General features: G+C 43.5%; 1 protein-coding gene across 1 annotated transcript; it reads left to right on the top strand.

The window, feature by feature from the left end:
* Nucleotides 1-429: 429 nt before the first annotated feature.
* On the top strand, nt 430-16,170 carry gpr37b (G protein-coupled receptor 37b). Its single transcript, XM_041029689.1, has 2 exons — nt 430-1,936; nt 11,851-16,170. The coding sequence occupies exons 1-2, from the start codon at nt 875-877 to the stop codon at nt 12,667-12,669; spliced, it is 1,881 nt and encodes a 626-aa protein (XP_040885623.1). The 5' UTR covers nt 430-874; the 3' UTR covers nt 12,670-16,170.
* Nucleotides 16,171-16,392: the final 222 nt, after the last annotated feature.

Below are 16,392 nucleotides of genomic sequence, written 5' to 3'. Positions count from 1 at the left end.
ATTAATTGTTGTCCGATCGCATAGATATCACAGCGCCGTCTGTGCGTAAAAATTAAAAACTGGGTAATTTAATGATTAGCACGTCTTGTCGGGCGTGGCTGGCTGGTCTGCCGTGGGGGCTGTAGTCGTAGTCTGCTCCGGGGCTGCTGGATGCTCCATGATGGATGAGGAGTGACAGATCGGGGTTAGCCGCCAGGGGAGTCCATTTTCTTCCAGCGCACGGTCCTTACACGAGGAGAAAGCAAGGGGGGGAAGAGACACTGGTCGCAGAGGAGGAATGGACGAGAAACAGAGAGAGGAGCGACTGATTTCCACCCCTCCTCTTTCCCTCTGTGTCACTCTCCCTCTCCTCTCTACTCCCGTGCATCACAACCTAGTGGGCTTTACCCGGACTGCACCGCATTGACGCTGCTGCTGTTGCTGCCAGCCGACCCAACCCACTGAACTAACGCACCAACATACACACTCTTTCTGGGTGCTATTACCCACAGCTGGAAACTGGATGCTGTGCGGATCGGGTGTGTGGATATGCAACAATTCTCTCTCTACCTCTCTTTGCCTCTTTCTCTCTGGATCCGGACTCTGATTCGCTGCGCTGCTCGGTAATGTCAAGACTTTGGAAGCGGGAGTGACTCGGGGAGGAGGCTTGGAGATTATTGCAGCTGCAGCGCACAGTGCACCACGAGAAATTGGGCTGTAACTTAAGTCTGCAGAGCTCACGCCGCGAATGTAGCGATTTACTTGAAACCGCGAGCTCCCCTCTGTGCTGATTCCAACATGGGTGTTGACTGAATGGAAGAGTATCCCCGCGCTGCCACAGAGGTATGAGGATGCACTTGTGAGGATTAAAACTGAGCTCAGTAATTCCTGGACCATGCAGATTCTGCCGACTAGGACGTTATTTGTGTTACTAGCCCATGCACATGTATTACTATCTCTGAGAAACAATGGAGAAGTACGAACTAAAGAGGACAGCAACACCAGCGCATACTCTGCCCGGACTTTCCATGGGTCACTGCGGGAGAGTCATCAAAACAAAGCCTGGGACCGTGCGCTCTCGGCGGGATATGCCACAGGTGCGTCCTCGGCGGAACTGCAGGCGCAGCGGGCAATAATCCGAGGGACCCTTAACTCCACTCACGCCTGGAAAAGGGTAATTGCAGGAGAAATTAGGCGAATTGGACACAACAAACGCGACTTCAATAGGACTGTGACACCCATGGAGGATCCCAACGCCGTTCCTCATTGGGACCCGACGCGCCACCATAATAAGAGGATAAAGTTGAATGGCGGTCTTAGTAGTACGAGGACGCCAGCAGGTGGACACTACAATGTGGCTAAGCCCTCTTCAATGGGCCTGGGAGATGGAGGAGGGGGACCCGAGGAGGGCGACAGGCACAAGAGAGGCACAAAAGACGAGCAGAAGAAAGCCTGGAAGAGGGGGAGAAACCGGCTGAACAAAAGCGCAGTGTTTTTGGCTCAACCTCACGCGTCGCCGTGGGAACCCATCCCCAAGCCGGTGGCCCTCACCTCCACCGATATGCCCTTTGACCTCTTCACCAGGAGGACCGAGTTCTTCACTTTCAGAGAGGAGAACCCCTGGGACGCCACGCCGATCACCCCTCCCAACTCGCAGGATTTCGGGGAAGAGATCAGGAACCCCTTTTACCCGGTGACAAGTGAGACTTATGGCGCGTACGCGATCACTTGCGTGTCCGGGGTTATTTTCCTCGTGGGGATAGCGGGCAACATTGCTATCCTGTGCATCGTGTGCCAGAACTACTACATGAAGAGCATCTCCAACTCTCTGCTGGCTAATTTGGCTGTCTGGGATTTTGTGCTCATCTTCTTCTGCCTGCCCATGGTTGTTTTCCATGAACTGACCAAGTCCTGGCTGCTGGGAGAATTCACCTGCAAAGTGGTGCCCTATGTGGAGGTAATTCTATTCTAATTTGTGTTTTTACTCTGCTCTGTCTCATGGACAGTTACTTCAAATTGTAGAGGGTATGTTGAAATTATGCCTTGAAGCGATGCCTGAAGTCGCCTTCTGTAGAGATGTCATATGGTAAATGGGGTTCAACCAGTGTCATGACAACAGACATCATCTGTTGGACTTGAGGCTGTGAAAAAGAGGTTTCACACTGTTGTTGTCTGTGTAGATGGACTTAAAGAGTTGAGCTCAGGGTTGGGTTTCAGGCCAGAAAGCACACAGGCACTGCTATAGGATGTCACCACAGCCGATAACAAGGACACTCTGTTTGTCACTTGTACACCTGCTGCTGCTGGAGAGAGAGAACCTCACCTAGCCCTCAAGGCACGTAGACAACACACACACACACATGAACACACACCAGGATGTAAGGCAGTAGCTCACTATCTCCCTTTCACCCTTACTTATACTGTATCTAACACTCTTTCTCCTGTTGCCTGTGCATACATAGGTAATAGCAAACGTTGTAGGTGCACACACACACACACACACACACACTGTCTCTCTCTCTGTCTCTCCCTGTCTTTGTTTTTCTGTTTGTCTTTCACACACCTATGTTCACGAGTAGTGGAGGGATGCTAGACAGGTTGTTTACACCATGTTAATGCCTTCCCTTTGTGTGCTTACTGCAATTACACCAGTGTCAGATTCACCTGAAAGGGTCTCTTGTATAGAGCAGGGGTTTCCAGCTCAGGGGCCTTAAGCTTGTTTTGAATGGCCATTGTCACAACCTGGCCTAAGGAGAGACAAAGAGAGGAGACAACACACATCATTTTAAAGGTTTATCTTAACCCAAATTCAACTTAAATTAAACTACATCAGACGAAACTGGAATAAATGAACATGCGGGTGGAGTCAGAGGTGCATGAGTCAGTGAAAGATTTTCTCTGTGGTGCAGCAAAAATAGAAAAGCAAGTGTTCCCAAATCCAGAAAAGACTAGACATCAGGAGACAGAGAATCTGATTTTCTCAAGCTTCTATAGCCGGGAACAGGTGACCAGGATTCAGCTCCCACCCCACCCCCAAGAGACGCCTACAGACAGGGAGGGCTGTCTCATAATGGAGTGGTAATATGAGCAGGTGAACAGTACATTATCGTCATCGTATTGCCTGCATGATGAGTTTTGCACGCGTTAGTAATTTGGAGACGTTGAGCTTTGGTTTTTACAAAATGAAAAGCTCTGATAGTTTTGATTGAAAAGTCATTTTCACAAACATCCCTCCAGACAGATGTGATGACCACTTTCCGGAGCAATAGAAGTTAGTAATTTCAGTGTGAAATTGACTTATAAATCCAAGGCAAAGCAATGCTTTTTGAAATGCATGTGTATAGCCTCTCACTTAAAGCTTGCTGCCGCTGATAGTTCTGCAGTAAATGAAACCAAAACTGGAGAAATATAAAAACAGCCTCACAGCCTACCAGTCAGCTCATGTTCACCTAACACTGAGGAAGAGTTTCAGTAGATATTCTTTGTTTTTTGGTGTCAAAAGTTATAAAGCCACAGGGCCACTGAGAGCGTTTCCCTGCAGCAGCCTATGATTCCACATCAGTAGATACTGCTCATATGTTGCACTGCACCCTCCTCACTGACCACATACAATATACATTATAATAATGGGCTCTAATTCATATTTCTCTGTGGTACAGTATGTCACAAACTCCTTGTGAGCGCAAATGTTATAATTATCAGGGATCAGAGAGAAATAGGCCCCCTACCTGTGTTACTGCATATGGACTACCCAAGGACCACAGGATATTACTTAATACCCTTAATAACACTCTTCTAATGGCTATTCTTAATGCACAATGTGTGTGTGTGTGTGGTATTCACTTGTCACTGTGCATTTATCATAGCATGTGAATATGCATTTTGTATGTATCAGGAAATGTGCACTGGGGCCTGTCTGAGTTCACAGTTCCTTCAGTGTGTGTGTGTGTGTCTGCGAGTGTGCACATGCATGTGTCAAAACAGGCCGTGAGTAATGCAGCCTGGGGGCTCACGCTCTCCCTGTGGAACATTCAGTGAAACACACATACACACAAACACACGTTCACCCTATGGAGTGACTTTATTCTTCACTTAACCCAAATTCAGTTACGGGAGGGACGTCAACATTCGGCCCGAAATAAAGACACACATACTCAGGCACACATGCTTGCCCATGCACGCAACCTTCTCACACATAGGCACTTTTATGCAAACAGGAAATCCAACTTAACGTGTGCGTGCATAATGAGAAGGTGGGACAGATAATCTGTCAGTGTCCGCTGAGAGAGGAGTCTCCCATAGTGCTGCCTTCAGTAAACCATGTTTTATTTGGTGTTTAGTAAGTGCATGGAATTATTGAAAGCAATTTTAGGTGTGAGATGTGAGCAAACACGGCAGGAAAAGTGCAAGAATGCTGCACGAGAACTAAAATGCGAGCTAAAGCCAGCCTGCATTACTTCAGATACGCTCCAGTTTCATGCTGCTGTCACTGCACACGACCCCTCCAGGCAGTGATGCACAGAGCAGCAAATTCAGGCAAAGCTAATGGGCAATAATTGGGTTTTTGCACCTGGCAGTTGATTAGGATAAGACTCGAAAGTAGGTTACAATAACAAATAACCAGTGCAGTAAGCATTTTATGAGCCAGAGGGGGGAAATGAGTCATTTGTCAAGGTTCTTTCGTAGCTATGCTGCTGTAATGCAGTGATTTTAAAAACTTTTTTGTCTCCTTCCCATCCCCAGTCCTTGAGTCAGATTTATCCGCTCATGAAGTTGTCATACAATTATTTTGAAACTGCAGCAGCCTGATTCCATTAGTCGACAGACATGGCTGTGTTCACACCCTTTTTAACCTGATTCACAGCTAATTGCCAGTCATCATCATTGGACATAAATCTACTCCCTGAGGATGCATTCTCTCATTAGCGTTATGCTGACAGTTCCACTAACAGTACCGCCATATACCATGATACCATATGCAATATAGTTTTAGCCATAGTGGCTCATATTGGTTTATAGGAGATGTGGAAAAAATGTATAATATAGTACAACTTTAACTCAACTCAACACCATTTGGTGTATACATCCCTTTTGTTTGTTTGTCTCATTTATATATCTGGTTTCTACTGCGCTGTACAATACCCTTTAGTGAGAAACTGTAGGCTATCTTTACTATGGTACAGTGGGCTTCAGCAGGCAGAGAGAGAGAGAGGGAGAAAAACAGACTATTGAAGCAGAGCAGGAAAGAGGCTAAAGAGGATAAAGTGATAGAGCAATAGATTGTTAGAAACAGAGAGAGAAGAAGAAGAAAAGAGACGCTCAGGGGCGCATGGAACCACAGAGGGGCAAGAGGAAGACCAATGTATTGTGTCAGAATTGGTGGTAATAGCAACACATGCATCAGCCTGACATGTTCTCATTTCCAGTTCCAATTCACACACACACACATGCACGCACGCACAAGCACAAATGTTCAAGTTATGATCAGAATTACAAAATTTAGTTGCTCTGCATGGTTGTGCAGCGTCCAGGAATACAAGGCAATTTCACAGGACCAGGAAAGCCCACATGCAATTACAGTTTTCTTTCTAGTATCATACATTGAAAAATGATACCGTTCCCTATCACCCAATATAATTACTATTACTAAACCTTCATGGTATCTCTGGAAATGTCCACCTGCTTCCTATATCAAGAAAATCAATGAAAATAGGTCCAGCCTCACTCTGACTATACACTGTTATACACACCCATAGACTGTTTGTCTTTCTATCTAGCTAACTATCTAGCAGCAGACACACACACACACACACACACATGCACAAAGTCAGTAGGGTGTGCTGATACTCCAGATGGGTGGGATGGCCTTCTCTCCACTGATCACTGCCCACGGCTGTTCTCCCTCTCTCGCTTATTCTCTCTCTCCCCCTCTCGCTCTGCATCAGCTATCTGTGATTAGAAGCGAGCCTCAGGGGGAAGACACACTCACACATACACACACACACACTCACACACACACAATTGAGCTTATACGCTGAGTGCACACATACAGTTACAGTACAGACACTGCAGCAACAGACACAAGTCCACAAACACACACTCTAGATCTCGTGCCCTCTGTGTTCTCAGCCCGTCTATTAGGCACGCGAGTGATGGTTAATTGGAAGATATGTAAATTATTCAGGATATATAATTAGTGGCTCTACATAATGCATGATGGTGAGTCCATTCAGTCAGCTCTTTGTCCGCGGATGAGTAGATATTGTGTTTTGTATGATGAGACAAGACCACACAACAACACGAAGCAGAGATTAGGCTTGCTGTTGGATGCAATTAACCAAATTGATAATTATCCTTGTAAATATGAAATATTCATTGGATGATCGCCATTATGAATTAGGTATGTTGGTGAAATTAAAAAGAACAGCATATCACTTTCAGATAAACACACAACAGGCCGGCATGTGGCCAGCCCTCATAGAATGGAAAAGACTATGAGAGCGATTGCATTTTGTATTGCCGCCAACATAACACTCCAGGCAGGAATCAATGACCTGGAATAAGACTTTCCAGCAGCCACTGTACAACGAGAGCAGAATACATTTTTTATTGTCCAGGGGAAATCTGCCACAGGTCAGGATATAATTTAATGGAAGAGAAATTTATTGTCTGGAATTAACTGCCTCAGACACACTGTGAAAGACTGAGACAGAAAGCCACAGAATAGAGGAGAATACTGTAATTGATTGTTGCTATTAATTTAATTAAAGAAAAGAAAGGACCAGGGAGAAAAATTGTGTGGGTGCTCGCCCTACTTATTCTTGAATTCTATAGCTGGTGGAGACAGCTCCTCTCTTCTTCTTGCCTTAGAATAGAACAGAATAAAATGGACTGATGTTTGCTTTCCCCTGGAAACAGTAGACAGTCTTAGCACAAAGTCCATTCTGAAGCTTTCAGTTGCGTAACATGGTTTTCAGCTCACAATGACAACAAGACTCCAGGAAGTTACTGCGCCTGGCCAAGAAACTGATTGGCAAGTTTTTGCCCCATAAAACCACAACTTATCATTTTTACACTTAATTAGTGTAATTAGTGTTAATCAGCGAGCTGTAGAGCTAAGCTAAGGTAACTGATATGACCAGCTTCCAGTTTCATGACAACGAGCAGGGCAAACTCCCTCTGCTGAGGAACATCATGTAATAAAAGTGTAGGCTCCTGAACAGCTACAAATGATGAAAACATTTCCAACACATGGTCCATTAAGTAATACTTGGTGGTCATCACCAGGTACTTGCACCAAGTACAAGACTGATACTCCCTATTTATGCTATTTGAAAGCTTCAGAGACATGGAGTGGAAGCTAGAACAGAGCAAAATACAACACAGTACCATACAGCACAATAGATGCTGTAACAGATATGTTAGCTGCGGCCTTTTAAAATTCTATGCTCTAACATCATTGGAGAAGAATCTTTATCCACCCACAAGGATGGACTGAGCCAGTCTGTCTGCCATAACCCCACAGGCAGACACACCCACTCATATGTACACGTCATCCACAATAAAATGTAGATTTGAATAATTCTGCATAAATGTGAACATGCACAGACACACACACACACTCTCTCTCACATATGGGTGTGCATCCTAACCCACAACACTTCTTCTTTTCTCCCAGACACACAGCACAGCTGTTAGACGGATGGTGGCTGTCAGTGGCAGGGTCTCTCTGGTTAGAGTTATGGTCTGCTGGAGCCTGCACTGGGTCACACACTCAACCTAGAAAAAAGGACTGCAGCTGGAATAACCCTTTGTTTCCCTGGCTCATTACTATAAGGCTGTGTTTGTGTGTGTGTGTGTTGTTGTGTCTCCACATTAGCCCATTCATCACTAGATAACACCCATTACCCCTGACAGTGGCTGTCGTCACAGTATGGCTGCGCAGGCTCCACCAGTCCTTGTTAAGACCCAATTAATAACACAAGGCCTTTGTGCCACCAGCTCACAGGACCTTTAATCATGAAGTTAATGGCCTGTTATTAAAAACAGCACCAGGGGAAAATGTCTTTCTCACCTGCTGCGCACATAGACGGCCAGAACCTGAAAAATATGTTACAGATGAAAGTCCTTTTCATGTTCTCTCTTTTTTCCTTTTTTTTTTTTTTCTTTTGAGCCCTTGAAGTCCAAGGTTGAGAAGAAGTAGATGACATGAAGAGGAAAAACTGTATGAAACTGCTTTACAAGTTGTATATAGTCAGTTTATGACAAGTGTTTTTGAAATTTTACTTGAAAAATGACCAAGGTCAAAGGGAATATTTGGAATAATAGCATTCACAATTTACAAATAAGTCACAAAATTGTATGTTAAAGGACTGCTTTGACATTCTGGGAAATATACTGTGGCAGTTAGCCACTGCCAGACAAGTTGTTACCCCTCTGCTAAGCTAAGCTTAGCAGAGTTTTCCACATTATTGCATTACTGTTAAAAAAATAGTAAGATTTAAATGATAATATTTTAGAAGTACCATTTCCAGCCCTGAGGCTTGCAAGCCTGTTTCTTGCCAGCAGGTAAAGCGAACATGACAGGGTCAAGGCTGCTGTTTGGATGAAATGCCACATTAACATTGTTAATCATTCTGAACAAGTCATGGCTTATTTCTCTCCTCCTGTCACTTTGGGCTGTGTCTAACTCACTGATGTGTTCCTCTGCTATTGTTCTCTATTCACTCTCACTCCCTCAGTTCTGATTCTCAGTTGCTCCCACTCACTCATTACTTTCTTTTTCCTTTCCCATTCTTCTTCTGTTCCTGTTTCTCATTCCCTCATTTGCATAACCCCCTTCCACAAACACACACAGACCCTCATCACCCCACCAGGCCTGACTCTTACACTCTCTCTCTCTCATCTCCCCTGCAGTACAAAGCTATGCTTGTTCGTCCTGCCCTTGCTCTCCTCCCTGACACGCTGATCAAAGCTGGGCTGACAGCCTTTAAAGCCATTCCAGCCCTGTTGTTCAAGCCATGAAATATTCACCATGTGCAAGCACCTGTCCATGTCTACAGGAGGGTTTAGGTGTGTGTTGTGTGTGTGTGTTTGCATACAACCACCACATATGGAGATACAGGTGTGCTTGGTGTGCATGTTCATGGAAAAAGAAGTGGGTCACATGTAGAGCCTGGTATGATACTTCTTTAACTATTTAAATAAAGGGTTGTAGGGTTAATCTACGTGAGAAAATTAAGGCCTTTTTAGCAGTTAATACTGGCAGTATAAACACTAAAATATATTTCTGACATGAAACATTACAGTTAATAAACTGGACGGGGATGGAGGAATAAATAGCAGGCAGCAATTTCAGTGAAAGGTATCCACACTGAGTCAGAGTGAGCAGAGTTGCTCTGCGTCCATTTCAGCCACATGTTGCAGGTGAAATGTTTCTATCTTTGTATTTTGTTCATGCTGGAGACAAAGCGACGCTGTCGAAATCCTGCTTAAACTTTTGCCCCATTACAGCTAAAGACTGACACTCATCTTGTCACGAATGTAACACAAAACTCACCAGGGTACAATCAAAAAAAATAAAAAATACAGATAAATAATATAGAAATATCATATTTGCATATGGTGTCGTCAGTATAAACAGAAAACTATCAGGGGCAAAAAAAAGAAAGATTGGGATGTAGGGATGAGGTTTGATAACATTTTACTGAATCTGAATTCAGTTCTCAGCCCACTTTTTCAAATCATTTGGTCATTGAAATAAATGTAGTGTTTATTTCACTCAGAGTAGTAACAACAGAACTTTATATTTAAGACTCCAGCTTGTTCTTATGACGTAAATAATTATGAACTTTTTCACTGGGTCAACATGCCTGATGGCAGAGTTTTAACAGTCTTTCTTCCCGTGATGCAAGATTTTTGTAGCTTGTGCAAACAAAACAAATGCAAATCCTGTCCCTGCAGCTTTACTTGAGCATGACTGACTCTGAGAAAATTTACTTTATCGGTTGTTTATTCCACCTGTAGACATTGATGAAAATGAGCTTAGCTCAAGACTGCTGCACAGTCTCCTGCATTTATTTGATTTCTGGTGCCTGGCTTTCCAAGCATGAGTGACTAGCTGTAAGATGACAACACCTGCCAAGGGCACTCAACTTTTGACATCTGGCCAAATCTCCCAAAGGAAAAATCCGCCCAGAGTTTGAATAAACCGCTCACACAAACACATTTGGCTTAAATCAATTTCAAGTTTCTTTAAAAAAAACAAAAAATCATCACTTAAATACCTAATAAATAATGATTGTTCTGCTTTGGCTAAATTTAAAAACAATCCATTAAAATTATAGTTAAAAGACTGTGGCATGATGTCAGGTAATAAACCCAACTGGTCTAAAACGTGGTCACATTGATCACAGTTATTGTTCAGAGCACTGGAGTCTGTAGGCGGTTTGTCTACCCCACTTACCCCTCGCTGTTCCGTTTGGTTGCCCTTCATTAGCCTGGTTATGACCTCCATGTGTGTTAGAGGGTCAGTGTGTGTGTGTACATCTATATCTGTCCAGGAAGTATGTGCTTAGAGCACTAAAGCCGTGGCTCACTGGGGCCATCTGGAAAGTTGTGTGCTGTAATTAAATTTGATATGAAGGAAAGGAATCAGGGGAGGAAAGGAAGGAGGGGTGTACAAAGGGGAACAGAGGGTGAGGCGAGGAGGAGATAAAAAGTGAGAGACGGAGGGAGAAAAGGTAAGCAAGGTGATACAGGATGGAGGATGCAGGGGGATCAGTGGCTGTTCTGGCAGATTTGGAGCTGGAGGCAAAATCATAGAAGAAACTGGTTCATATAAGGACACACACACACACACACACACACACACACACACAGACACACACACACACACTCCAGCTGCAGAGGCATATTTTGCAGGGTGCCCACTCTGCCAAAATGACTGTTAATCCAACAGATGCTTTCACATGCTGAGGAAATTTGTGCGCTCGTTGACAATTTGCAGAGTTTATACATCGACAAACGTGGAGGCAATGCCAGGTAATTAGCTGCTACATGAAGGTTCTGAGTGAGACGTTAACAAGAAAACAGTGGAATGTTTAAGAAGTTTGTTAATTCAAAAAACTGCCATTGAATAAGGGGTGTGAAAATACATTTGAATGAGCGAGTGCAGTGCTGACAGCTTTTAATCCACCCTCTCAGTTGCTATGTGTGTATGTTTTTCACTCTCTTTCTCTCTCTCACACACACACACACACACACACACATTCAGGGATGCAACACCGTATTAATAGCAGCTTACAGCTTTACATTGTAGTCCTGTTGCTACACTGCTTGTAATTACACCAGTGTCATGTGCACCTGAAGGCCAATACCATTACTGTGTGCTCTGCTCTTTATTTATGTGGAGGTGGTGGTTGACACTTTGTTTGTGTGTGATGCAAGAGAATCTACCTGCAGATCGTCTTTAAGGTTCTGAGAGATAACATTTTACATTTTCTACACTGGATATAATTTAGTCAGTTCCTTGTTATTCTTGTATTCATTAAAGACTGGGGACCTGACAACCTTGACTACAACTTATTAAAGTCTCACATCAGTATTGCTCATCTGTCAGTTGAATTAATTGTAGATCATCACTAACATGAGGCTACTGTTAGTTCAAGCTCCTCACCTCTGCAGCCTAGTGCCATTTCCTGCATAATGTTTAAAGCTATTAAACCGTTTTCTTGCAGCTCCATGTTGCAATCGTGCAGTGCATCTTTAAAGAGCCTCTGCGAGCCACCAAAACAGAAGCTTGTACATTCATTGAACTCACTGATTAAAGTGGCTTTAATCCTGATAAATGATTTCTGCTTGTTTCTTCAGGTGGCGTCTTTGGGTGTAACTACCTTTACCCTGTGCGCTCTGTGCATCGACCGCTTCCGTGCGGCCACCAATGTCCAGATGTACTATGAGATGATCGAGAACTGCACGTCGACTACTGCCAAGCTTGCTGTCATCTGGATCGGTGCCCTCCTCTTGGCCCTCCCGGAGCTCCTCATTCGACAGATGGTGGCAGAGGACACAGGAATCCCAGACGAGCCTCCTGTTGAACGCTGTATCATCAGGATATCCACCTCACTTCCTGACATGCTCTACGTGCTGGGCCTGACCTACGAGGGTGCGCGGCTGTGGTGGTGCTTTGGCTGCTACTTTTGCTTGCCCACCCTCTTCACCATTGGGTGCTCATTGGTAACCGCGCGCAAGATTCGGCGTGCAGAGCAGGCCAGTGTGCGCAGCAACAAGAAGCAGATCAGGCTGGAGAGCCAGATGAACTGCACTGTTGTGGCGCTGGCAATCGTCTACGGTGCGTGTGTGGTGCCTGAGAACATCTGCAACATAGTTTCAGCGTACATGGCGGCCGGTGTTCCTGAGCACACCATGTCTGTACTCCATCTTCTCTCCCAGCTGCTGCTCTTCTGTCGGGCCGCTGTGACGCCGGTGCTGCTGCTTCTCCTGTGTCGCCCGCTGGGCAGGGCCTTCCTAGACTGCTGCTGTTGCTGCTGCTGCTGTAACCACGCGCCCTCTTCAGCCACGGCTAGTGACGATAACGAGCACGAGTGCACCACCGAGCTGGAGCTGTCGCCGTTCAGTACCATCCGCAGGGAGTTGAGTAACTACACACCTGCTGGCTCCAACTGCTAAACTGACATTCCTCATCAGGGATGGAGATTTCACTAGCCTGCTATCTGCCTGTGGCTAGTAGTCCTGAGACTTGGCTAGGAGAGATTTGCCTTACCTAGTCTGGTCACATTTTTAAATGGGTGCATGATGGGAGTTGGGCACTGAATAATCACATTCAGTCAGTGTCCTATGTCCTCAACTTTCAGTGCTTATAATAATACTGTACATTTACAGTGACTGTATAACCCTTATTTCCCAGGAAAGCTAACGAAAAGCAAAATCTTCTTTTCAGTCATGCCCTGGGGTGCTCTTAAAACAGGGTCAGTACATATTTTTAGTAATCCTGCCTGAAACCTTACAAACCTCCCTTCTGTAAACCTTGTTCGCCTAAATATCTTTGGACAGTTGGGATGGTCTCTTAACCTCTCTGATGTCTGGTTCCTCTCAAGAGGTTTGAATCAAGTTCATTTCTTTTATTTAACTTGATTCTGAGGCAGAGAAACTAAGAAGAACAGAACTGCTGGCCTCATGCTATTAGTGACAGATAAAGGATATTTATATTGTACAATGCACAAATGATTGTGCAGAATATGTCACAGTAAGTTAAAATTAACGAAACAGTTTGTGATGATAAATGTGTTTGGCCACCATAAATAATATTTATGTATGGGAAACTCTGTACGTCAAATCTTAGGGGGAAATTAATTAATCAATGCCAATCACCTTCCAAATGTGCCACTGGTGAAATTATGGGGACTTAACTAATTAATCAGAGAGCAACCGTGTACAATAATTCAAACACAGTATCCAGTAGACTGACACTGCCTATAGATGTACAGGGCTCAGTTTACAGACTACATCAGCTGCAAATGTACAGTTTATAAAATGGTGCACACATGGGAACAAGGCTTCTGATAACTAAACTAGCGCAGGGCGTCTCAACAGTAATGACACTTTGCAAGAGGAAAACACAAAGAAGAGATATTGCATTGGAGAATCCAAATGTACACAACACTTACACTGTATACTGAAAAATCTCCAGCTGACTCAAACATAACTGGGCTGGTCTCAGAGAACAACAACATGGACTTGAGCAGAATTAAATGGTTTGGAATGGACTAATTGAAATCACATTAGAGTTGAATGGAGTGGAATGGAATCAGATGACACACTACAGATTAAATTGAGTGAAGTGAATATGAAGTGGAACGTAATGGAACATAACACGGTAGAATATGACTGAAAGGGATGGACTCGGTGCGAACTGGACTGAAAATGAATATCTGCACTACACTGTTGTATCATGTTACGCCTTACACTTCGGGCTGTATATATACTGTACACTTTCTTTGGTGCTCTTATGATGAATGCGCTGTAAACAACAAATCCATTGGTTCGACTTAGAATCACAAGTAATTGAGCTGCGTGGTATGTTTCTGGTCAAGAAGACAGATTGCAGTTATCAGTGACTCTGGAACACACGAACAATAGTGAGGTAAAAGGGGAAAAAAAATCAATGCAGAGTTTCACTGAACCACAGACAGAGTTCAAACAGATCATCTCAATTTTGAATATAAATACCGCCTTCATTAAGAATGACAGTTGCTTGGCAGCTACACGCAGCAACAACACTGTTCCAACAAAATAAAAGTCTGATGTTAGATTACTAGGACTACCTAGTCCTATGCAGCAACACAGTGTTGTTTCCTTATGTCATCTACATGGCTCATCAGCTTGTGGAAATTCCGACTTTATGCAAAGGACATGCAGCATTAGCTTCAGTCTTTTATCACAATATCATGTTTGAAGCCATCTAGTGCATATTTCACCTTTATAGGGTTCCCGTTCTCAGATGAGTCCGAGAGAAAGATTAAAAAGTCAGCCAGAGTCTGCTGTTAGTTTAGTTAGTTAGCTACAGCTAAGAAACTCCTCCAGTGACAGATGTTATTGCTGCCAACAAAATCAACAGTTGCCAGCTAGAAATAAGAGGATACCTTTGTCTACATAAGTCTGAAATGGAGAATCCAGTGTGAGTGTCAGTTATTACTGAGAAATTCTGCCTCTGTTATCATTGTAACCTGCATATGTGTTGTGCAAGAATGGAAAAAGCCGCAGGCGTAGCAACAGCCCTAAGGGATGCAGGGAACAGTCAATTTTACAGTGTAAAATTCTTGACCTCTAATGCCCTTCGCAGTTTCATTACTTGGGTTTTTAAGGAGAATCAATGAGATGTTTTTCACAGTGTATAAATTTACAAGTGTATTGTACTGTAAATCTGTTTTCTTAATCCTATTAATCAGACCTGGGTCAAAACAAGGTTCAAACCACTATGTTCACTTATCACAATGCAGGTAAATTGAAGTTATACTGAAAATAGAACAGCCCAGACATTTGTTACCATGAGATGTATGAAGAGGACTTTTGAGGATGATTAAAATTAGTCTTAAAAACCTTAATTTTGTTTGTTAAACATAATTAAAAAAAAAAAATCTTCATTCTTTAAATGTTTATAACTGAGACATATTGGTGGTGAACTCCATAATGACCCAGGTGTGATGTTCATTGGTATACTGTATATTGCGATGAATCTTTCACGTACGATTCTGCACTGCCAAACACCTTCTCTATGTCTGTCTCTTGTGCTCTTGTGGTAGTAGCACACTATCTCTGGGAGCCTCTCTCAGCGCGGAGGTCAGTTTGCTCTCGGCTCCATCAGTACAGGGAGAAGAATATTAGTACAAAACATAAATCATGAAAGGTTTGACAGCACACAGGGCCAGCCATACTCAAAATATACACGTACACTATGGAGAGAAACTGTGGATAAAGGATCGGTTTTTTTTTTCGTGCCCCAGCTCGAGGCAGCAGCCCTTTGGCTCTAATGAACTCCAGTTTATGAGCTCCAAGAGATCCAGGTGGATGTAGCCTCTGGTTGGCACTGCCTGCAGTTCTCCATGTTAATAAGGAAAATGGGCAAGAACACAGCAGCTCTGCAACATAATGCCCCACAGCCTGTTTGACAACTCTTTTTTATTGCCATCACTATCAAGGTATTGTGGATCAATGTGTAAACCTGTCTAGGGGTTTTACTTTATATGCCCTTGCACAAGCTGAGTTTTTCCCATTAAATCATCTCAGTGTGCTGACGTCTGGAAATCCCACCTGTTTTCTTGATGGGACTCGTGCGTAAACTGACCTCCTGAACCTACTTAACTTTTTTTTTTCCTGCATATTTCTGGGAGTGTAGCTCATTCTAAATGGCTCAGTGTGTAGTAACGTGGTTCAAACTATTGATGAAGTGATTCTTGTAAATCAGTCAGTGAGACGTTTATTCTGAACTTTGTGAGTATCCTCTTCACTCTGAGCAAAATATGTCTGTATTTGATACCTTAAAATGTAAGCACACGGCCACTATTGTCTCTAAGTCTAGTCACTGGTTTCTAAATAGCTTTTTATATAGCCAAAAACTGTCCCTTTGTTTATCAAAGAACTCTATCTTGAAAACTGTATATTAAAATCCTAAATGTACTATTACTGTTATGAGTTGGTTTATTGTGTGTATTAAGGCCAATGGCTACTTTTGATCTTTGATGAGAGTGCACCAAAAGAGTGTTAAAGTGGCATCATCTCTAATCTATCATTGTTTCACTTGACTAAAACAGAAGTCTTTATAATCCAAAGAACTCCTCCAGTCAAAGCAAAGAAATAATCCAGCCTTTTGCCTCCATGCCAAAGGGTTGTTGC

Source organism: Toxotes jaculatrix, chromosome 22, assembly GCF_017976425.1.
Source record: "Toxotes jaculatrix isolate fToxJac2 chromosome 22, fToxJac2.pri, whole genome shotgun sequence".
Classification (NCBI taxonomy): Eukaryota; Metazoa; Chordata; class Actinopteri; family Toxotidae; genus Toxotes; species Toxotes jaculatrix.
This window is presented reverse-complemented; position numbering and strand designations above follow the sequence as displayed.